The 23,762-nt window shown below is 38.9% G+C and overlaps 1 protein-coding gene across 13 annotated transcripts in view; it reads left to right on the plus strand.

The window, feature by feature from the left end:
• The first annotated feature begins 768 nt into the window (after positions 1-768).
• Positions 769-23,762, plus strand: part of kif1ab (kinesin family member 1Ab) — a 60,765-nt gene continuing 37,771 nt past the window's right edge. For 7 of the 13 annotated variants that reach the window (XM_061979416.2, XM_061979417.2, XM_061979418.2 and 4 more), the window contains exons 1-13: positions 770-1,016; positions 6,936-7,119; positions 10,929-11,002; positions 11,083-11,262; positions 11,353-11,421; positions 14,782-14,960; positions 17,398-17,509; positions 19,691-19,768; positions 19,842-19,907; positions 20,512-20,529; positions 20,602-20,680; positions 20,759-20,837; positions 22,448-22,590. In XM_061979416.2, the coding sequence (XP_061835400.1) occupies positions 7,014-7,119; positions 10,929-11,002; positions 11,083-11,262; positions 11,353-11,421; positions 14,782-14,960; positions 17,398-17,509; positions 19,691-19,768; positions 19,842-19,907; positions 20,512-20,529; positions 20,602-20,680; positions 20,759-20,837; positions 22,448-22,590 (1,183 nt within the window). In that variant the 5' untranslated portion in view covers positions 770-1,016; positions 6,936-7,013. Of the gene's footprint in view, positions 1,017-6,935; positions 7,120-10,928; positions 11,003-11,082; positions 11,263-11,352; positions 11,422-14,781; positions 14,961-17,397; positions 17,510-19,690; positions 19,769-19,841; positions 19,908-20,511; positions 20,530-20,601; positions 20,681-20,758; positions 20,838-22,447; positions 22,591-22,712; positions 22,752-23,762 lie in introns of all 13 variants that reach the window. The other 6 variants (XM_061979414.2, XM_061979415.2, XM_061979424.2 and 3 more) reach the window with 2 other exon arrangements.

A 23,762-nucleotide genomic window follows, 5' to 3' on the forward strand; every position in this document is an offset into this window, starting at 1 on the left:
AAGTGGTAAAGGAATGGCTAAATCAGGCTAGAATTAAGGTTTTAGAATGGCCTTCCCAAAGTCCTGACTTAAACCACATTGAGAACATGTGGACAATGCTGAAAAAACAAGTCCATGTCAGAAAACCAACAAACTTAGCTGAACTGCACCAATTTTGTTAAGAGGAGTGGTCACAAATTTTACCAGAAGCTTGCCAGAAGCTTGTGGATGGCTACCAAAAGCGCCTTATTGCAGTGAAACATGCCAAGTGACATGTAAACTAATATTAATATTGCTGTATGTTTACTTTTGACCCAGCAGATTTGGTCACATTTTCAGTAGACCCATAATAAATTCACAAAGGAACCAAACTTCATGAATGAAAGTATGTGCTCTAATTCAATGTGAAAAAAAAAACAAAAAAACCCTGCGAAACACACACAAACAATAAAAGTGTACACACATATGAATATTGGTATCGAAAACATGTCATATAAAAATCCACCAAAAATATTGTATTTGTTGTAGGTTTGTATTGTTTCAGTGCAAATATAACTTTTTCTACAATGTAAATTTTTTTTAGATACCAAATCTTACGAGCAGTGTTTTGGCTTCATATGTCCATCTCCTCCAAGGTTATATAGATTTAATAAGCCACAATGTTTTCTTACTGGCCTATTTTGTGTTCCTCCCCTTCCTCACTGCTGCTGCATCATCTGCTGGTGCTGATGCTGCTGATGTCATCACCGACCTCTTGCATTTCCCCCCCGCTTTTAGACTGACAGGCGGAGTCGATGGAACGTCGTCGTGTTCACCCGCTCCCATTCTCCTCCCCCTCTTCCTCTTCATCCCACTACCGTCTCTAGTTTCTCTAGTAATTGACAGCGGAGTAACGACCTCCTTCCGTTCTTCCCTCCATCTCTCCTTCCCCAGGGCCGATTGTGGACACGTCCCGGGAAGGGAGGCTGTCGGCAGGCAGACTTAAACATTGATAAAACGGCGAACGGCAGCGGACCTTGGTGCTGGTTTCCATCGAGGTAAGTCGACTTGTTTCCCCCCCCCCAGTGTTATATTAGTTATGGTTGTTTGTTATATTTGAATCCATTTTGCATGATGATGTCCGCCGAGGCCTTGTGTGGATGTGAAGACGTCAAATGGTTGCTGCGTCAGAGCGTCTGTTGTCCTTTTTGCTTTTGAAAGACCAAATACATTTCGGCCAAATGTGTGCCTAACACATGATATTTTTGCCCCCCGGCACGTTTTTCATGCTTGCTAAGCCTTGTCAGGCGGACGCATGCATTATTATTATTATTATTATGGATGATTTGGCTTGTGTTTACGCGGCCTGGTTTTGAGGTGCGGCAAGATGGAGGAGAGGCAGTGCATCTCGAACAAGCTGTACATGTCACCCTAGCCTTATTCTGCGCATATAATGTGCTAAGTGTATAAATTTTTAGCATATAGAGCAGTGATTCTCTAACGTTATTATTATTATTATTATTTTTAACGAAATACTACTTCAAAAGACACTTGGCTCCCCAAGTACCACCATGATGACCAACATTAAAGCGACGTAGCCGAACAGGTCACTTATTGAACCGGATATCCGGTCACATCGGTGTATTTTAATTTTTAATTTTTACATTTTTTGCCCTGTCCAGCTTCTTAGGCAAATCATATTGTTGATGTAGATGCCCATATCGGTTGTACTAATTTACTTTACAAAAGAGAAGTGTGGGACACTTCTCTTGTTGCCTTTTTTGTATTTGACTTTATTACATGGATTTATATTATTATTTGGTGCAGCCGGGCCGGAGCAGGAGGGGATAGAAAGAGAAAAAAAGACAGAGGGGGACATTGTGGGACAAGAGGGGGATAAGACAGAGAGACGGCAACAACAACAACAGCAAACACAACAATAACAACAACAACAACAACATGAATTGATTTACGTGGACCCCGACTTAAACAAGTTGAAAAACTTATTCGGGTGTTACCATTTAGTGGTCAATTGTACTGAATATGTACTGTACTGTGCAATCTACTAATACAAGTTTCAAACAATCAATCAAAAACAAAAATAGAACAACATCGGCAAATAGGATATGTACAAATATGATGGTAAAATTGATATCAAAAAAGCAATTAGTGAAATAAATAATAATACAGAAATGACAATGTACATTATTACATTACAAATGGAGCAATACAAATACCATCAGTGTATTGTTAACAAGCGTACTCGTTACTTTCCCAAAAAACCTTAATAAATGTAGTAATAAATTACTTGGGAAAGTAGTTAATGCGTTGCTTTTGTTTTTTAACCTTCATATATCTGGTATATGCAGTGGAGAGAAGAGCGCATGATTGTGTGCCTTTAAAAAGCGGTGCCTGTTGCCAAGTGTATGATGTCAGCGAGGGCGCACTCATTGGCTGTTTTAATGAACTCAGCATTGGTAATCTGCGGACTGGAAGGAGATTGTTGATGGCAGCGCCTGGGGAATGTTTTCACTGATGATTAATAAAGCAATTGAATGTGCGTCAATAGCGATGTCTCTGCTTTTCCACAAACGGGGTATTGTAGGATAATATTTGTTGATGATTATCACTTTATTAAATGTATATTATTCCCACGAAGTAGTAGTAGTACTGTGCATGCGCGTGCAAAGCTGTCTTGTATGCATCAAAGTAGCGGTACTTCAAACATGTTCGTAACGGGGTTGTAACGTACATAACAGTAATTAATTAGATTCCTTGTGATTAGAAAATCAAATCAAATCAACTTTATTTATAAAGCACATTTAAAATTTACCACAGAAAACCCTAAAGGCTGTTATTATGTAGCGCCAATTTTCACAAACAATGCCGATTAGTATCAAATGATTTTCATGAAAAAATATGTGATCGTCATTGCCAAAATGTAATGCCATTTAATACCGATTACAAATACCTATTTTTTCTGACTGACACAGTATTAATTTTCAGTCTCCATTATGTTTCTCCATACACAGTGTAGAGCCGCTCCGCTAAGCTAAAAATCATAGCAAATAAACTTAATTTCTTAGTATCTTAAGTATATTACCAACATTAAAACACAGTAGCGAAATAGGCATAATTAATCAATAAAAACAAGGCAGAAGTCTTATTTAACAAGTATATTTGATATTTTTGGCAACTGTAACATTACACACAGTTGAACAGTAACACAATGTTTGACTAAGTTATTTTTTGACGTACCACTAGATAGAGCCCCTGTACCACAGTTTGAGAATCACTGCTGTAGAGGATCACATCACTGCTAAAATCCCCATGCATCGCCTCTTTTGACATTATAAGCAACAATGTTAATTGTTTTTCTTCAAACAAGATTGAGAAATGCAAAATTTAAAAAAAAGAAAGCAGCCACATGGATGGTCTTTTATTTTTTAAGTCAGTACACAATTGGAAAGATTGAAACAAACAATAATGATATGCCACTCGTTTATTCACTCAAACTAGGCAAATATTATCATCGTAATGTACGTCATGTAATTCAATCAACAGGAAATTTTAGCGGCACGTAACTGCATCAATTAACAGTTAAGCAAAAACATTTGACATTGACAGTCATTTGTTATAAGGTTACAGTACATATCACTGTGAAATAATACTGTCAAATACTGTGAAATCCTGGTCAATTTTGTGCCTTTTGTCTGCTGGGCTCCTTCAAAACATATTGACTACATAGAACCCAGTCTAATTAGATTAAACACAGATATTAGCATATTATAATGTCAAAATGTCATGTTACATTTATATTGCTGCTGCATAAATGAGAAAAAAATATCATCTCTTATTCTCATTATGTGACTCACAACTTACTGAATTATTTATTCAAGACGTTGATATTTATTAATTTACCATAATTTTTTTTTGTTTTTTTGTTTCTGCTCAGGCTTGAACACAGGAAGTGAACGAATGCATGTTTTAGCAATTTCTATGAAAAGTAAAAGGGTTAGCATTGAATAAACTCTGCTTCTCACTCCTTTTCGGACATGTTGTAATGTGGGATTGGGAGTAGGTGATGTACTGTATTGTAACTGTCTGCATGTTGGAAATTAAGTAATACCATACTGCACCATACCAAATATACCATCTGGATCAGATGTGGATTAAACTGCTGATGTGTTTACACGTGTTTCTTTGGAATATGAACGCATCACAGATCTGAAATAAGATCACATTTACTGCATTTTTGTCTGTAAGGATCCTACATTACATAACAATAACTAAGTGGAACCCAGTCTAATGAAATGTTAGCATGGTGCTGTATTTATAATGTCACATAACAGAGCTACTGTTGCCAAATACAGTGTTTCTCACACATTTATTTATTTGTGGCGGACCGCCACAAATATATTTTGCGATACCTGTTTGCCAAAGCTCATAAACACATTATAATGGGACTGTTTTGTCTTTGAAACTCTTCTTTTTAACACACTTCATATGCACCTTGTCTGCCAGAAAACCAGACAACAGGAGATATCAGCGTTGCCAACATTAGCACGTAATCAGAACAGTCTAGATTTTTTATTTTTCAAAAGATGGACCAGTGACAAATCTAGTGACATTTTCTGGTCATATTGGACAAATTTGGAGACTTTAACATAACATAACATAACATAACATAACATAACATAACATAACATAACATAACAATGTTGCATCATAGCAAACTATGCATATTAGAGTAGACAATGACGTTGTCTACACCCACTACTGGCTGCCCACTACCACTGATAGTTTGCAGTCCCTAGGGAAACATTGAAATATGCATTTGCAGTGCAGAAAATGTTCAAAATAGGTAGGGTTGCAAAGGGGTGGAAAGATTCCGGTAAATTTCCGGAAACTTTCCGGAAATTTACCACGGGAAGTTAAGCTCGGGAAGTTTGGAAATATTGACAATTTTTTGATTATTTAAAGTTGGTCACCGTCTATTGGAATTATTGGGAATGTATGGCAATTACTGGGGAATTACAATAATTATATATTATTGGGCACTTGTCTATATGCTGCTGCATCTTTGTGGCATTTTTGACATAGCTCTTTGCACAGTATTTGCAAATGTACACAGCCTTTCCGCCTACATTGGTTGGGGTGAAATGTCTCCACACATCAGATGGTGTACGTGGCATTATTCTGTTTTTATTTATTTATTCTTGTAAAACACTAATGCCATGCCACACACAGATATAAATAGTCAGCTAAACAATTGGAGTAGTCTTTAAAAATATTTTACTGATAGACAAATGAATAGAAATAGGCTACATGAATAAATGAACACTCAATCAGCATGCTAAATCAAAAACTGTAACCTACATTCTTGTATGACAACAGAATGGCTAGCAGAACAGAAGGCAGAGGAAACTACACGTTTTGATTAAGTATTTGCTGGTTGAACTTTGCAGATCACAAAAAAGGTAAATTTGGATCGCTAACGTTGTTAGCATAAATCAGGGGTCGGCAACACAAAATGTTGAAATTCGGGTTGCATTGGACCAAAAATACAAAAACAAATCTGTCTGTAGCCGCAAAAAAAATAAAAGCCATATTACATACAGCTAGTGTGTCATGAGATATACATTGAATTAAGAGGACTTAAAGGAAACTAAATGAGCTCAAATATACCTACAAACGAGGCATTATGATGCAATATGTACATATAGGTAGCCTAAATAGCATGTTAGCATCGATTAGCTTGCAGTCATGCAGTGACCAAATATGCCCGATTAGCACTCCACACAAGTCAATAACATCAACAAAACTCACCTTTGTGCATTCATGCACAACGTTAAAAGTTTGGTGGACAAAATGAGACAGAAAAAGAAGTGGCATAAAACACGTCCTAGAAAGTCGGAGAAAGTTATACATGTAAACAAACTACGGTGAGTTCAAGGACCGCCAAAATTAGTAGGACAAAATGGCGCTTTCCAAATACTCGAATTAGTGAAGCATGTTTAATAGAAACAGTGGGATTTATAACAATTAGGGAGGTTTGTGTCATGTTTGTCCTCCTACAGAAACCATATTAAAACAAAAAATAAATTATTTCCCCTCATCTTTTTCCATTTTTTATACATCTTTGGAAAAGCTACAGGGAGCCACTAGGCCGGCGCTAAAGAGCCGCATGCTGCTCTAAAGCCGCGGGTTGCCGACCCCTGGCATAAATGAATGGGATTTAACATAGAGAAAATTAGCATGATAAATAAATATTTTCAGTTCATTATGAGACTGTGGTGGTACATAAGCCTAGCTAGCTAGAGATATTGGCCCCAAAATCATTTAACAAGTACAGGAACAGCTAGCTATCTTGAGTGGAAGTCTGCTGGAGTAGTCTGCAGTCAGTAACAAGCAATTCCACCTCTATTAAACTTAAATACCATAGATCAAATACATTTACCCCAGTAATATCATCAAAATTTACCTGACTGGATGAAGTCCTTGGACTCAAATACTAGTGTGGCCTCAATAGCCCTGCTGTAGTGTGTAGCATGCTGGGAATTATCTGTGCATGTGATGGAAAAATGCACTGCACATGTGACGGAGGAATGCACTGTGCAGGGTTGAATTTAAACTGAATTTGCATTGAATCAGGTTGTTTTAGCTAATAATCATGCTGCAAGATCTAGCATGTTGCATTCAATGTTTATTCCCATTAATTTCCCATTAATTCCCGTTAATTCCCATGGAAATGTTCCAACTTTGAATATTCCCGGAATTTTGCAACCCTAAAAATAGGTAAACATTTTTTAGAGACCTCATTAAATACATCTGTGTTACAGCCTTCATACTCTATCTGTTAAAAAACACAACCACCTTGATCATTATTGATTATTTGTTATTATAACAGCATTGATGTTTCCCTTCTGCTTGATGGCACATTAATGGTTATTGGTTATTTTCATCTACCTGTGCAGGTGCTTCTGGCGTTAGCCGTGTGTGTTTAGCCGCACGGATCTTCAGCGCTGCCGCCCGCTTCCGCAGCCACCTGAAACATGGCTGCGGCTTCGGTGAAAGTGGCGGTGAGGGTGAGACCCTTCAACTCCAGGGAGATGGCCAAGGACAGCAAATGCATCATTCAAATGTCAGGAAACACAACAAGTGAGTGTGACACATGAATGGTAATGTTGACAACCTGACATTATGTATATGTAGTGGGTGTGTACAGTATATTTCTCCATTTATTTGTTGTATCATTTTACAAAAGTTGTACTTTGTTGATACCCACATTAGGGTAACGTTTGATTTATTCATCTGTAATACAGTTCATCTCTGCAGCAACTACAGAGCAGGCACGGAGGCACGCACACACTGGCCAAGCAAACAAAAGCTTTAGTCAAAGTCACCGTCATAGCTCTTTTCTCTCATCACTGTAGAGACCCACAAGGCTGCATTGTTCTAGTAGAAGACCGTGGTCAGCTAATAGGAAGGGCGCCTTTCACAACATTGTGCTTGTTATTAAATGACCTAATTTTAGCCAAAGATGTAAACCTCGGCTTATTAGCTTGCCATTCTTGCATCTGGATTTGATTGTGTGCAAGTAAACTTAGATATACTTTAAAGTAGTCAGTGTATAGCAGTATATCAATCAATCAATCAATGTTTATTTATATAGCCCTAAATCACAAGTGTCTCAAAGGGCTGCACAAGCCACAACGACATCCTCGGTACAGAGCCCACATAAGGGCAAGGAAAAACTCACCCCAGTGGGAGGTCGATGTGAATGACTATGAGAAACCTTGGAGAGGACCGCATATGTGGGTAACCCCCCCCCCCCCCCTCCCCCCCGCCCCCTTCTAGGGGAGACCGAATGCAATGGATGTTGAGTGGGTCTGACATAATATTGTGAGCAGGACACCATCCCGAGCGGAGACGAGTCAGCAGCGCAGAGATGTTCCCAACCGATGCACAGGCGAGCGGTCCACCCTGGGTCCCGACTCTGGACAGCCAGCACTTCATCCATGGCCACCGGACCTGTGCCCCCCCCCTCCACAAGGGAGAGGGGAGCAGAGGAGAAAAGACAAGAAACGGCAGATCAACTGGTCTGAAAGGGGGGTCTATTTAAAGGCTAGAGTATACAAATGAGTTTTAAGATGGGACTTAAATGCTTCTACTGAGGTAGCATCTCTAATTGTTACCTGGAGGGCATTCCATAGTACTGGAGCCCGAATAGGAAACGCTCTATAGCCCGCAGACTTTTTTTGGGCTCTGGGAATCACTAATAAGCCGGAGTTCTTTGAACGCAGATTTCTTGCCGGGACATATGGTACAATACAATCGACAAGATAGGATGGAGCTAGACCATGTAGTATTTTATACGTAAGTAGTAAAACCTTAAAGTCACATCTTAAGTGCACAGTAAGCCAGTGCAGGTGAGCCAGTATAGGCGTAATATGATCAAACTTTCTTGTTCTTGTCAAAAGTCGAGCAGCCGCATTTTGTACCAATTGTAATCTTTTAATGCTAGACATAGGGAGACCCGAAAATAATACGTTACAGTAGTCGAGACGAGACGTAACGAACGCATGAATAATGATCTCAGCGTCGCTAGTGGATAAAATAGAACGAATTTTAGCGATATTACGGAGATGAAAGAAGGCCGTTTTAGTAACACTCTTAATGTGTGACTCAAACGAGAGAGTTGGGTCGAAGATAATACCCAGATTCTTTACTGAGTCGCCTTGTGTAATTGTTTGGTTGTCAAATGTTAAGGTGGTATTATTAAATAAATGTCTAGATATACAGTCCTTCTGAGATCAAGGCAACACACAGCCATTGCAGCCTTAATAGCTGGCAACACAAGTGGGTACATCTCAAAGTAAGCCCCAGACCATGCTTGATGTCCAAATTGTGTCCAAAGTGTCAATATTTTTTGTGAGTGGCCCAGTTTACCAAGGTTGGGGATCAAAACGCAACTACAGTGTCTGCAGCACTCGTGCATCCCCAGACCATTATACTACCATACCATACTTCGAACCAAATTGTGTCCAAAATGTCAATATTTTGTGTAAGCGACCCAGTTTCTTATGGTTGGGGATCAAAAAGGCAGCTCCAGTGTCTGCAGCACTTATGTATCCCCAGACAATAATGCTGCTATACCATGCTTGATGTCCAAATTTTATCCAAAATGTCTATATTTTGATTAAGCAACCCAGTTCACCAAGGCTGGGATCAGAACTACTGCTCCAACGTCTGCAGCACTCATACATCCCCAAACAATATTTCTACCATACCATGCTTGATATCCAAATTATGTCCAAAATGTCAATATGCTGTGTAAGCAACCTAGTTTCCCAATCGGAGCGGATCAGAATCACAGTTCCCGAACTCATGCATCCCCAGACCATGCTTTATTTCCACATTGTGCCCAAAATGTCAATATTTTGTGTAAGCGACCCAGTTTCCCAAAGGTGAGATCAGAACTACAGCTCCCAAGTGTAGGCAGCGCTCATGCACCCCCAGACCATAATGCTACCATACCATATGCCCAAATTGTGTCCAAAGTGTCAATATTTTGTGTCAGCGACTTTATTTGCCTCGGGAGGGAATCGGAATTGCAGCTCATCAGTGTCTGCAGCCCTTATGCATCTCTAGACCATTATGTGTGTGTGTTTCAGGATAGATTTTACAGTTCTTTTTATGGTTTATAAATGTTTTTTTAGTATTGGTCCTTCTTATCTTTTAGATTTGCTTTTACTCTACGAACCTTTGCGGATGCTGAGAACCTCTGGCACTCGCCTCCTAATTATTCCAAAAGTCAGGACACAAAGTCACAGGAAGGCATCTTTCCACTATTATGCTATTGAACAGCTTGCTGGAGGACTTCAGGGCTGCAAAGAACGTTCATGTTTTTAAGAGCAGGCTTAAAACTCACTCACCATTTTGATTTGGCTTGTAGCTAATATTTATTAATTTTATTTAAATTATTTGTACTTTACTTTTTATTTTATATGTTATGCTAGGTTTTGCTAGATTTTATTTAGTTCTATTTATTAATTATATATTCACTGTATATATGTATGTTTTTTTATCTTCATTATATTTTAACTTTTATTTTATCTTCTATTCCAACTCACGGTTGTTACTATTTTATTATTTTTACTTTGCTGTGTTACGATTTACCATGAATTGATTAACGTGGACCCCGACTTAAACAAGTTGAAAAACTTATTCGGGTGTTACCATTTAGTGGTCAATTGTACGGAATATGTACTGTACTGTGCAATCTACTGATAAAAGTCTCAATCCTCAGAGGGAATCCTCTGAATGAGGGATTATCAGCCATGGCTGTAGGGATAGTGTTTCTTCACCTAGCTTCTCTGTAATTATAAAGTTTGATTGTTTGATTGATTGTTTGAATACCATGCTTATAACCAAATTGCGTCCAAAATGTCAATATGTTGTGTAAGCGACCCAGAGTCCCAAGGGAGCTGATCAAAACCACAGCTCCCCAGTGTCGGCGGCACTCATGTATCCTCAGACCATAATGCTATCGTACCATACATGATGTCCAAATTCTGTCCGTGTCAATGTTTTGTGTAAGCAATCCAGTTTACCAAGGTACGGGATCAGAACTGCAGCTTCCCAGTGTGGGCAGCACACATGCAGCTCCAGACCACAATGCTACCATACCATGCTAGACTGTAGGCAAGACTACTCTAAAGTACTGCACTATGGCTGCTACTGTAAAGTGTGAGGTGTGCACTCATTTTTGTGAGATACTGTATAAAACACAGGATGGCACAAATAGGCATCATTTGTGTTCTACACCTTATTAATGGAATCAAATGTGCTAATTTAAGCTTGGAAAAAAAAGAACATGATAGTAACCCTAAAACTGTTAGAATTACATCACACATATTAAAATAGATGTATTTTACTACTCACATGCTGTGTTCTATTTATTGCAGCAATCCTGAACCCCAAACAGCCAAAAGAAAACAAGAGTTTCAACTTTGACTACTCTTACTGGTCTCACACCACGGTCAGTGTCCACATACAGTCGCATGTGACAGTACAATGGCATATTATTTGTTTCAAAACACATTTTCTTTCTCTCTGCAGCCAGAAGACATCAATTATGCCTCGCAGATGCAGGTGTACAAGGACATCGGCGAGGAGATGCTGCTTCATGCTTTCGAGGGCTACAACGTGTGCATATTTGCATACGGACAGACCGGGTCGGGCAAAAGCTACACAATGATGGGGCGACAGGAGAGGGACCAAGAGGGCATCATACCTCTGGTATTGTTATCAATATTGTTTAGTAATGTTCCAGTCAAACACATTCACAAACAAACCAAAATGTTTTAAATGACTGTTTTGGTTCTTCAGCTCTGTGAGGACCTTTTTACCAAGATCAGTGACAGCAACAATGAGAACAGCATGTCTTACTCTGTTGAGGTGAGCTCATGTCCAACTTTCTGCAAGAACATGGAATGACTTGTCGATTTTGTGCAGACCATTAAAGCTACATATCTAATAAAACTCTGAACAAAAGATATGAAAAGGGCCACAAGTAATGTAGCTATTTAATATAATGAATACCGTATATTACCAAATAGTAGCCCGGGCGTTTATTTCACAAAATCGATTTTGGAGACAGGCGTTTAAAAGAAGCAGGCGGTTATTTGCACAAGGCTTTTATTTATTTTTGCACCAGCCTGCACCAGGCCATTATTTGGTTACTATGGTTACTGTCCAGTATTTTTTTTTTCGTACAAAAAACTTTAAATGTAAAAGCTATTGTAAACATACAAACAAAAAAACAAGAGATCAACATGAGGTAGGCTATCAAAAGACAAGAGATCAACAAGGCCTCAACATGGCAGTAGTGCAACAATTGTCAAATAGAATACCAATACTAAAAATAAATAAACTTTTTAAATAAAACAGCCTACTGGGAAAAAAAGAATTATGGTACCAAGTATAAAACCCACCATCAAAACAGAACAATAATACTGTCACTTAAATAAAATAAAGGCTACAGTACTCCAAGTTTTAAATAAAGCAGCATACAGCAAAAATAAAATTATGGTACCAAGTACTCTATAAAACCATCAAAACAATAATACTGCAGCAAACGCAACCCCAGTAGCATTTTAATCTAAATTATGCAAATAACAGCCCATGGGCGGCTATTTGGACGTAGGCGGTTATTAGGAAGAGGCGGTTAATTGACAAAATGGGGTCAGACCCCGGGCGGCTATTAGGACATGGGCAGTTATTTGCCCAAGGGCGTTTATTTGGTAATATACGGTATATGGAATATATGGAACTGAAAACCTTCAACAGCATAGAGCACAATAGTCCGGAATTAGGTAAGGATTTAGTTCCAGATACAAATGTTTTCTTTCATTACAGAAATAATTGTTTTTATTATACAGACGAACAATATAACAGAAACATTAAAATGGACAACAAACATTATTATTAACAAACATCGATTATTAATTTGAACAGCAGAAGTTTGTATGCAAACTATAATAATGTGAAGCATTTTGTAGAACAATTCAACGAACCCTTTAAAGTTATCGCTATCTCAGAAACATGGATAGACGCTAGAAAAGGAATGGATTTTGACCTGGAAGGATATGAACTAAATGATATCAACATAACCAACAAGAACAAAGGGGGAGTAGGTGTGTACGTGATGAAGACTTTAAACTACAAAGTGGTAAAAAATATGTCATTAGCTTTTGATAATATTGAATGTATAACCACTGAAATATGTCATGAAAAAAAGCAAAAACGTACTGATCAGTTGTCTAAATACTGTAGATAGACCTAAGTCAAACATTGATATGTTTGAGAACTGGATTAAGGCAACGTTTACTGAAATCAGTCAAAAAATAACTTTCTTATGTGGAGACTTCAACATTGACCTCTTGAACCCTAACAAGTCCATAGATGACTTTATAAACACAATGTACATCCTGAGTTTATATCCTAAAATCACAAGGCCAAGCAGAATCCCAGGACACATCGCCACACTTATTGATAATATTTTTACCAATGATTTTGATAATACCACAAGTGATTTGCTAATATCCAACATCAGGGATCATCTGTCAGTTTTCATAATTTCTGACGGAAACTACAAAAAGAGGAACATTGATTACAAAAAGACATTTCAAAGAATATGCACAGAACAAAGTATGACAGCTTTCAAGAATGATCTGAGAGATCAAAGTTGGAACAATATATATAGTGAAAATGATGTAGATGATGCATATGGTAATTAATTTAATACTTTCGAGGTGCTTTATGACAAACACTGTCCATTGAAACAACTCAGTAAGAAGCAAAAGAAAAACAATCAACCATGGATGACAAAAGGATTGAAAAATGCTAGCAACAGGAAGAATACATTATATAGAACATTTATTACGCAAAGATCTACCGAGCCAGAAAACAAGTACAAAACATATAAGAACACGCTAACTGGCATACTACGAACACGTTGGAAAGAATACTACAGTCAATTGTTGGACCGGAAAAAAACAATATGAGAGCAACATGGGCCATCCTAAATCGCATTATTAAAAATTGCGCTAAACAGGATTATCCTAAATACTTTTCAGATGGAAATATAAAAAATGAGAATTTGAACGAACTGGTTGAAAGCTTCAATAAGTACTTTGTGAACATTGGACCAAATCTGGAGGAAATGATTGCAGATCCTGAGTCAGTTGAGGGCTTGAATGACACTATAGACAGAAATCTCCACTAAAAGTTTCTCAAGGTGTGACAAAAGTGGAAATTATCTATATTGTGAATTAATGTAAATCCAAGACCTCAACTGATTGTAACGGATAGTAACAATCGTAACAAAAATGATAATCACAACAAACACAACAATTAATAAATATAAATAAATATAAGAATAATGATATACTAAAACAATAATAATCAAGAGAAGACTAAATAAAAAAAAGAAACAATAAATACTATGCCCCCTTTGGTGATCTTTATAAATATAGCTTAACCCTTAGTATATTAGGGACTTTTTCAGCCTTTCAGGTCAATTATTGTTGCTATATTTTTTGCCATTGCTTTGGTTGTGGTACTCCGAATGGCATGATTTTTTCCCAAGTTTTTTTTCTTATTTTTATTTTTAATATTTTTGTTTTAAATGTTATCATACATCAACAATACACTGGGAAATAATGTTAGCCAATTAAAGTCCTGACCAGGAGGACAAAGTCCTCAGGGAGCCAAAAGTGTATAAACACATTTTGGATTTTTTTTCCCTCCATATTTTTCTCTAAAATATGTAATATAATGACTGTGTCGTTTAACGTTTAAAATGTTAATTATTATGGTATTAATGACTTTGTTGTCCCATGATACTCAACGGCTATTAGGTTTGGAATCAGACACAGCTTAAAATAAAACAATTAATCACATTTGTGTTGTTCCTAATCCTATGTATATCTTTACCCGAGTGCCCGAGCCCTTTAACATTTACTGTAAGGATGATAACTGATTTTAATAATAAAATAACTGACCATTAGAACAAATGCGTATTCAAAATGTAAACAAACAACAAAACAACATGACATGTTAGCTATTTCTACTTAGCCCGATGTTGACAGAGATTTGAGCAAAAAAAGTACAACAAAAAAAAATTAACACATTTTTTATACCGTTTAAACTCTCCGAGGACTTTTTCGTCCTGGCAACAGTTAACTGCTATTAAATTATGTATTCTCCAGAGGTTTAAAGATGATATATTCATGGTCGCCTGGTTCCTCCACTTAGGTGAGTTACATGGAAATCTACTGTGAGCGGGTCCGCGACTTGCTGAACCCCAAAAACAAAGGCAACTTGCGCGTGAGGGAGCACCCGCTGATGGGACCCTATGTGGAAGATTTGTCCAAACTGGCCGTCACATCTTACAATGACATCCAGGACCTGATGGACTCTGGAAACAAAGCAAGGTAACCTTAAAGCAACAGTAAGAGATCATTGTTAGCTCTCTGTCTCGGCCTGTTGTGTAATCTTCATGAAGCCACTAAAAGTTGATCATGCATTTGTTGACTCAGTTGAAGTTGGTTCGCTATTTGATGGAAATTGGATGTACAGTAGAGATGCGCGGATAGGCAATTATTTCATCCGCAACCGCATCAGAAAGTCGTCAACCATCCGCAATCCACCCGATCTAACATTTGATCAGAACCGCATCCGCCCGCACCCGCCCGTTGTTATATATCTAATATAGACGATGCAAGGCATTAGTGAGGTTATAAAGCTTTTGCCTGTTAAAGAAAGGAGACTGATCCAATGCAGCACAGACATTCGCGTGCCACGCTGTCACGACCCAGACGCACACCAGTGCGCAATCATATGGGAGCCGCGCTGAGCGCACCTCCAAGCGCGTCTCGCTGCCGGCGACGGCCGGGTATATGGGCCCGACGCTCCAGCGCCATCCATTTTCAGGGCTAGTTGATTCGGCAGGTGGGTTGTTACACACTCCTTAACGGGTTCCAACTTCCATGGCCACCGTCCTAGCTGCTGTCTATATCAACCAGGGTGAGCCCCACCCCTTTCGTGAGCGCACTGCGCGCGGAGTGACCCCTGTTACGCGCCCCCGGCAACAGGGGTGGCGGGCAGGTAAGCTGCGCGGGCGGAGCGCGCGGAGTGACCCCTGTTACGAGCCCCCGGCCACGGGGGTGGCGGGCAGGTAAGCTGCTTACCTGCTGCGCGTGACGCCGGCCGCGGCGAAGGCGGACGAGGCGGGGTGTCGGTGCGGTGGGCGCGGTGGTGACCCTGGACGTGCGTCGGGCCCTTCTCGCGGATCGCCTCAGCTACGGTTCCCGGTGGGGCCCTCTCGGGGGAAGGGGCCTCGGTCCCGGACCCCGGCGAGGCGTCCCTTCTCCGCTCCGTAAAAGTGTCCATCTCTTCTTTTTTTTTTCTTCTGTTGTGGCATATGCTGCAGGTGCCTGCTCGTTTTTCGTATGTGGGTAACAACATTTAACTATGTATATATATTTCCGAATTGGTTTAACTGCCACCCGCCTGAATCTATTTAAAATCTAATTTTTTTCTATTTCAACCACCCGACCCGACCCGACCCGCGGATAAAATCTAATTTTTTTTAATTTCATCCGCCCGATCCGCGGATAATCCGCGGACTCCGCGGTTGTGCCCGCAAACCGCGCATCTCTAATGTACAGTAACTAAACAGCTCTAGAAAAATAAAACCCCATAGCTACTATTTTAAATTCTTTATTTGCATATGCAAAGATTCCCCCACAGAGGACATACTCTTTTATATGCATATTAATGTTAGACTGATGCAAGTAAATCATTTCAAGTCGTGTCTTGAAATTAAGGCTATTGTGCAAGCAATGCACACTTCTAACAGTAACATTAGGACAGGCCTGTGCAATTATTTTGCTTCGGGGTGCTAAATTTAGAGAAAAAAATGTGTCTGGGGGCCGGTATATCTATTTTTAGGAACACTAATACAAAACCTCACAATAATGTCTGATTGAAAGCTAAAAATGTTATGACAGACCGCCTTAAAGAATGGAATGGAATTTTCAATGTTTTTATTGAATGAGACACCCTGAATGTACATGAAAATAAAGAATGTGGGATTTACAATATTAACTATGAACGATAAAACACTGAATATTGACAACATATGAACGTCACACCCCCTCTCGATCGACATATTTTACAATCAAGCGAAACGCAACAAAAATGCAACAAACACTGCAAAATATGAACGTGAAGGATAAAAAACCCCCACCTACTATCTGATACATCTGATATATCACAAAGCTTTAGAACTTTGTTGTAAAAATCTCCTTCTGCGTCTGTCCCTGACACCCGCATTTCAGGCTGGCCGCTCTGGAAACACTCTGTGGAAACGCTCCCCACCCACACTGCTTGGTGCCTTGTCTGAGCTGCTGTGACTTAGATGACCATAGTAACTAGTATATCATGCAAAAGCGCAGATTCCAACCATTGAAATACGTTGTATAGTTCAAGACTTACGGTCATTTGAAAACATCACTGCACATCATAATGGCAACTACAGTTTCCATCTTAAAGATTATTTGGGAATGTCCGGCGGGCCAGATTGAAAAGCTTAACGGGCCTTCATTTGCCCAGGTCTGTTCTATAACTGTAATGAAGGGGAGCCATGCAACCTATTCCGCTTTAGTCCGTGCCAGTGTACAATACCAGTCAAAAGTATGGAGACGCTTTCCTATCCTAATGAACAGGAAAGAGTCTCTATATTTTTGACTGGTACATTGCCGTTGTTTTAAAGCTAATACAACATAATAAGGTTACGTTCCTTTAACTGGTTTGAATTTGTACTGTTTATAATGCATCTCAAACACAGCACTGTGTGTGTTTTTTCAGGACCGTTGCTGCTACAAACATGAACGAGACCAGCAGCCGCTCCCACGCCGTCTTTAACATCATCTTCACTCAGAAGAAATATGACTCTGAGAGTGACAACACATCAGAAAAGGTGCAGACACGTTAAGCCCGGGGATTTACATTCGTTTTAGTGATTGTTTTTTTAATCAGATTAATAACACTCTTGAACTGTGATTAATTTGCTTAAAATGTTAATGTGTGTCAATTTGGTAGTCAGAATGTCATAGAAGAACATTTTTTTTAATGTTTTACTTAACTGCAATTCATAGATTTGCTCAAAACTTGGTGACAATAAGTATAGTAAGAATTAAGTGCATATTTTGAAAGTCTCTGCAATAATATAGCAAACTAGGTAGTAGCCCGGAAAAGGGTGGAGTGCCATCTCCGGGTTGGGGAGGAGACCCTGCCCCAAGTGGAGAAGTTCAAGTACCTAGGAGTCTTGTTCAGGAGTGAGGGAAAAGTGGATCGTGAGATCGACAGGCGGATCGGTGCGGCATCTTCAGTAATGCGGACGCTGTATCGATCCGTTGTGGTGAAGAAGGAGCTGAGCCGGAAGGCAAAGCTCTCAATTTACCGGTCGATCTACGTTCCCATCCTCACCTATGGTCATGAGCTTTGGGTTATGACCGAAAGGACAAGATCACGGGTACAAGCGGCCGAAATGAGTTTCCTCCGCCGGGTGGCGGGGCTCTCCCTTAGAGATAGGGTGAGAAGCTCTGCCATCCGGGGGGAGCTCAAAGTAAAGCCACTGCTCCTACACATCGAGAGGAGCCAGATGAGGTGGTTCAGGCATCTGGTCAGGATGCCACCCGAACGTCTCCCTCGGGAGGTGTTTAGGGCACGTCCAACCGGTAGGAGGCCACTGGGAAGACCCAGGACACGTTGGGAAGACTATGTCTCCCGGCTGGCCCGGGAACGCCTCGGGATCCCCCGGGAGGAGCTGGACGAAGTGGCTGGGGAGAGGAAAGTCTGCTTCCCTGCTTAGGCTGCTGCCCCCGCGACCCGACCTCGGATAAGCGGAAGAAGATGGATGGATGGGTAGTAGGTACAGATATACAGTATATTATTAGATAATGTAATAAAGACACCCATAAACAACTTTATATAAATGATAAATGATAAATGGGTTGTACTTGTATAGCGCTTTTCTACCTTCAAGGTACTCAAAGCGCTTTGACACTACTTCCACATTTACCCATTCACACACACATTCACACACTGATGGAGGGAGCTGCCATGCAAGGCGCTAACCAGCACCCATCAGGAGCAAGGGTGAAGTGTCTTGCTCAGGACACAACGGACATGACGAGGTTGGTACTAGGTGGGGATTGAACCAGGGACCCTCGGGTCGCGCACGGCCACTCTTCCACTGCGCCACGCCGTATAGTGCACCATTCTGCATTTACTCTTCCTTACTTTAACCAGTTGTTTAAACAACTGTAAGCCACTTTTCATTTTGTTGGCGCAGTTGGACCGGAAGTGACGTGTCACGCTATTATTGTAAAGCCGGAAGTGTGTGTGTGTGTGCGTGCATGCGTGAAAGAAGGTGCCTTGACAAGAAGCCAGTGTGTTGACGAGAGACATGACGGTTGTCAATCGAGAACTTGCCTCTCGATTCCCTTGTTATGGTTGGTCTTTTCTGCTGAGCGTCATCTAATTACAAACCCTCGGTTACACAAACACGCTTATTTACTTTTTCAGATGACAGCGCTGGTCTCTTTTTTTGTACAAACTACCTCTAGTTTGTATGACGCGAGTTGGCGACATGAACGACATCTTGCAGCACTCGGTGTTCACAGATGTTAAGTACCCTACGTGTGGCGGCTGTCCATTTCGAAAATACATTATTTAATTTATCTGTGGTAAATGCAGATCAACTCATCCAGCATAGTTTGTTGTCCTCTGTCTGATGTCCATGTAGCATTTATACTAGTGACGCCATCCTAACGTTCATGTTTTGCTTTAAGATGCTATTTTCAACTTGAGGTGCGCCGATGATAAAGTTAATAAACCATAATGGAATTACCTCAGTTTTATCTAAAGTTCCGTCTGAGTTTGTTTTGAAGGGCGCAGAGCACATCGCTCTTAACTATTGTCAGGCTGGCGTGGGGCATGGTCACTGCCTGTGCAAACACTGTGATTATCTTCATTCATTATGGTAACGCAATATTTCTTTATTGATTAATCACATGCATTAACGCGTTAACGTTGACATCCTTAGTTCATTTCAATGTAGTGTTTTATCCTGAAAATACCTTTTATGTCATCATAGGTCAGTAAGATCAGCCTGGTGGACCTGGCTGGTAGCGAACGGGCCGACTCCACCGGAGCCAAAGGAACCAGACTGAAGGTGAAGTGTTGTGTTGACGGTTCACATTTAAATGTTTAACATGAGGTCTAACTTTTATATATTTCATTTTCAGGAAGGAGCCAACATCAACAAATCTCTGACAACATTGGGCAAAGTTATTTCTGCTTTAGCTGAGCTGGTATGCTATAAAGCAACATATACATTTATTGCAGTACCGTATTTTTCGGACTATAAGTCGCTCCGGAGTATAAGTCGCACCGGCCGAAATTGCATAATAAAGAAGGGGAAAAACATATATCAGTCGCACTGGAGTATAAGTCGCATTTTTGGGGGAAATTTATTTGATAAAACCCAACACCAAGAATAGACATTTGAAAGGCAATTTAAAATAAAGAATAGTGAGCAACAGGCTGAATAAGTGTACGTTATATGAGGCATAAATAACCAACTGAGAACGTGCCTGGTATGTTAACGTAACATATTATGGTAAGAGTCATTCAAATAACATGTAGAACATGCTATACGTTTACCAAACAATCTGTCACTCCTAATCGCTAAATCCGATTAAATCTTATACGTCTAGTCTCTTACGTGAATGAGCTAAATAATATTATTTGATATTTTACGGTAATGTGTTAATAATTTCACACATAAGACGCTCCTGAGTATAAGTCGCACCCCCGGCCAAACTATGAAAAAAACTGCGACTTACAGTCCGAAAAATACGGTATATATCCTCTTATTCCAATTACTCTTTGTTTTTTCCCCCTGTTGTTTGACAGGGCTCAGTATCAAACAAGGTTAGTAAATCAAACATTGCACATGTCTTTTTGTTTTGTATATTTGTTCAACAAATTCAAACTCTTCTTTAGAACAAGAAGAAGAAGAAGGCGGAGAGTTTTATTCCATACAGAGATTCGGTCCTGACGTGGCTGCTGAGGGAGAACTTAGGTGTGTGCATTCAGTTGCAAGCCTTTTTAATTTGAATTATTTGGATTTTTCTTGTATTTGCATTTGTCTTGTTTTTAGGTGGAAACTCTCGTACGGCCATGGTGGCTGCTCTCAGCCCTGCCGACATCAACTACGATGAAACCCTAAGTACCCTGCGGTGAGAGAAGGAACATGTAACAATTAGTTGTATTTAATTCTGCAAAAAATAACTTTATACAGACACAAATAACTATTCTACAGTTATTATTATATTTTCATTCAACTGCTAGTTTTAGTAAGTATTACAATATATGCTGTGTTTTTTGGAATATAGGCAATTATTTTACTTCATTTGGTGTGTAAATTTCATGCAGCTTTGTGCCCAGAATTTTAAATAATTTTACCATCCAACAAGCAATTATTTAGCCTTATAGATACTGTAATTGTCATATTTTCAACTAATTCAGGGAACTTTATTTAACATTTGGACACTTTTTTTTACCTTTACAAGGTAAATAAACCCCTATTGTACAGTATGTTATACATTTAAATTATATTCTAAATCATTATCTAGATTTATATTTATATATTATGTTCAAATATTGATATATTATTTAATATAATCATCTGTTTATTTAGCCTATATATATGTGTGTGTGTGTATATATATATACATATATAATACATATATACATATATGTGCATAATATATGTATACATACATTTATATACATAAATATTTATATATGTATATATATATATATACTGTATATGTATTTATATATATTTAAATATATATATATAAATATATTTATATACATATATGTATATAAATGTATGTATATATATATTTATATATATATATATATATATATATATATATAAATACATATGTATGTATACATATTTATGTACTGTATGTATTAAACATTTACAATACAAATAAACCCCTATTACTATATATGATGTACTTTTAGATTATATTCTAGGATATTAATCAAGTGATAAATATTGATATATTTATCAGGCTATTATTTAGTCTTAAATAATACAAGCCTTAGATAATTGTTATATTTTCAAGCGATTTAAGGCACTTTATTCATTGTTTGAGCACTTTTTTAAACCTTTACAATCCAAATAAACCACTATTTAAATTATATTCTATATTTGTAATCTAGTGTAGGGTGTAGCACGCCTCTCGCCCGAAGTCAGCTGGGATAGGCTCCAGCTTACCCTTACCCGTAACCATAATGAGGATAAGCGGTTTACAAGATTGATGGATGGAATCTAGTAATTATTTAGCTTTACAAATAATTGTCATATTATCACTTTAGGGCATTTTATTCAATATTCAAGCGCTTACCCTGCAAAAAAACCTATTACTCATCATACATTTAAGTTTTTGTGTTTTTCTTATGTTTTTTTTTTTGCATTAAACAAAGAGAGCACAGTCTACCAAGTCAAATTCCTTGTATGTTAAACATACTTGGCTAGTAAAGCTGATTCTGATTTTGTTATTATCAATCTATTAACACTAGAACATCATTAAGCATACAAAATGGAACAAGGCGTTTTAAGAAATTATACAATATTTCAAATCCAACATATGAGGAATATACATTTTAATGTTTTTAAAATATGGTTATTTTTCTTCACTATTTTAGTTTTTTCCCACAAATATTTTCAAGAAATCCATTCACCAGAATCTTTTTATTAGGATGCCTCATCAACTGCATGAACACGTTTTAAAATGCTTTGCGCATTTATCCGTCCGAAAACCTCCTGCAGGTACGCCGATCGTGCCAAACAGATCCGCTGCAACGCCGTCATCAATGAGGACCCGAGCAACCGTCTCGTGCGTGAGCTTAAAGAGGAAGTGGCTCGCCTCAAAGACCTACTGTACGCTCAGGGCCTGGGCGACATCATCGAGAGTGAGTGTCAGCACTAAAAGCATCACATGCGCACCTCCATGTGCAGCAAATACAGTCATTACCACTTCTGTGTGTGTCTGGGAGGGAGGATGCTAAGTCTTTCCTCCTCTTTGTCCTATCAGCATATCGAGGCAGTGACCCCATCATCAGCAATTTGAAACGTGTGTATGCTATATATGTAGCGCAAGCACGCCTGCACTTTGCAACTGATAGAACGGAATTACCGAGCCGGCTTGTCTTCTTCCTCCACATCAGAGAGCAAAATAACAAGCACCTAGGACAAAAATTGATCACTCTCTTAGCATCATCCTTAAAATGATGCTGTAGATTCATATTTAGGAAGAAATGTTAAAGCTCAACTCAGTACAGCTTTTGTAATTGATCTTATTTGATTGTGTACCAGTCCCTAATATGTTTGGGAATACGTAGCATAACTTGGGACTGTGTATCACAAATTAGAAGTGTGTACCACAAAGCAGTGATGACAAGGAGCTCATTATTTTGCATCCTCTTACTCTGTGGCTGTGTGTGTGCTTTAAGGCGTGCACTTGACCTGAAAAACTCCCAACAAATGAAATCTCATGCTGAAACGCTTTTCTTGTTTTGTTTTTTTAATTTCTCATAAACACGCTTGTGAGCTGGTGAAGTACAGACGGTTGACAAATTATTGGAAAAATCAATGCAGAAAGAAGATGACAAAGTGTACCCTCCGCGTGCAAGAGGAATGAACAAATGATTTATAGCAGGCGCGAACAAAGTGGGGCAGGCAGGTCAAATTTTGTCCGCCAAGTCGTTTCAATTGGCCATAGGGGGGCTTCCCAAATATATTTTCGTTTTGAGCTCTTTCAAGCTTGCACAATAATTGATGACATGTCCACAAAGCTAACAGTTGCCATTTGTCGAATGATATGATCGCCACTACGTTATATATGGCGGTGTGGGGTTCAACTCCTCATTCATGGGGCTACTGTATGCTTCAAATGCTGTATTTGGTCCATGGCTCATTTGCACATTTTCAATTTGGCCCTTGGAGACAAAAAGTTTGGGCACGCATGATTTATAGTGTCCACATATGTACACTTTAGCTAGTTCATACAAATGTGCATTTAAAGCAGAATTGCATTTTAAATGTTAATAAAAAAAATTAAAATCACACTTTTTTTTTCTGTAAA

This window comes from Nerophis lumbriciformis, linkage group LG19, assembly GCF_033978685.3.
Source record: "Nerophis lumbriciformis linkage group LG19, RoL_Nlum_v2.1, whole genome shotgun sequence".
In the NCBI taxonomy this organism is placed as follows: domain Eukaryota; kingdom Metazoa; phylum Chordata; class Actinopteri; order Syngnathiformes; family Syngnathidae; genus Nerophis; species Nerophis lumbriciformis.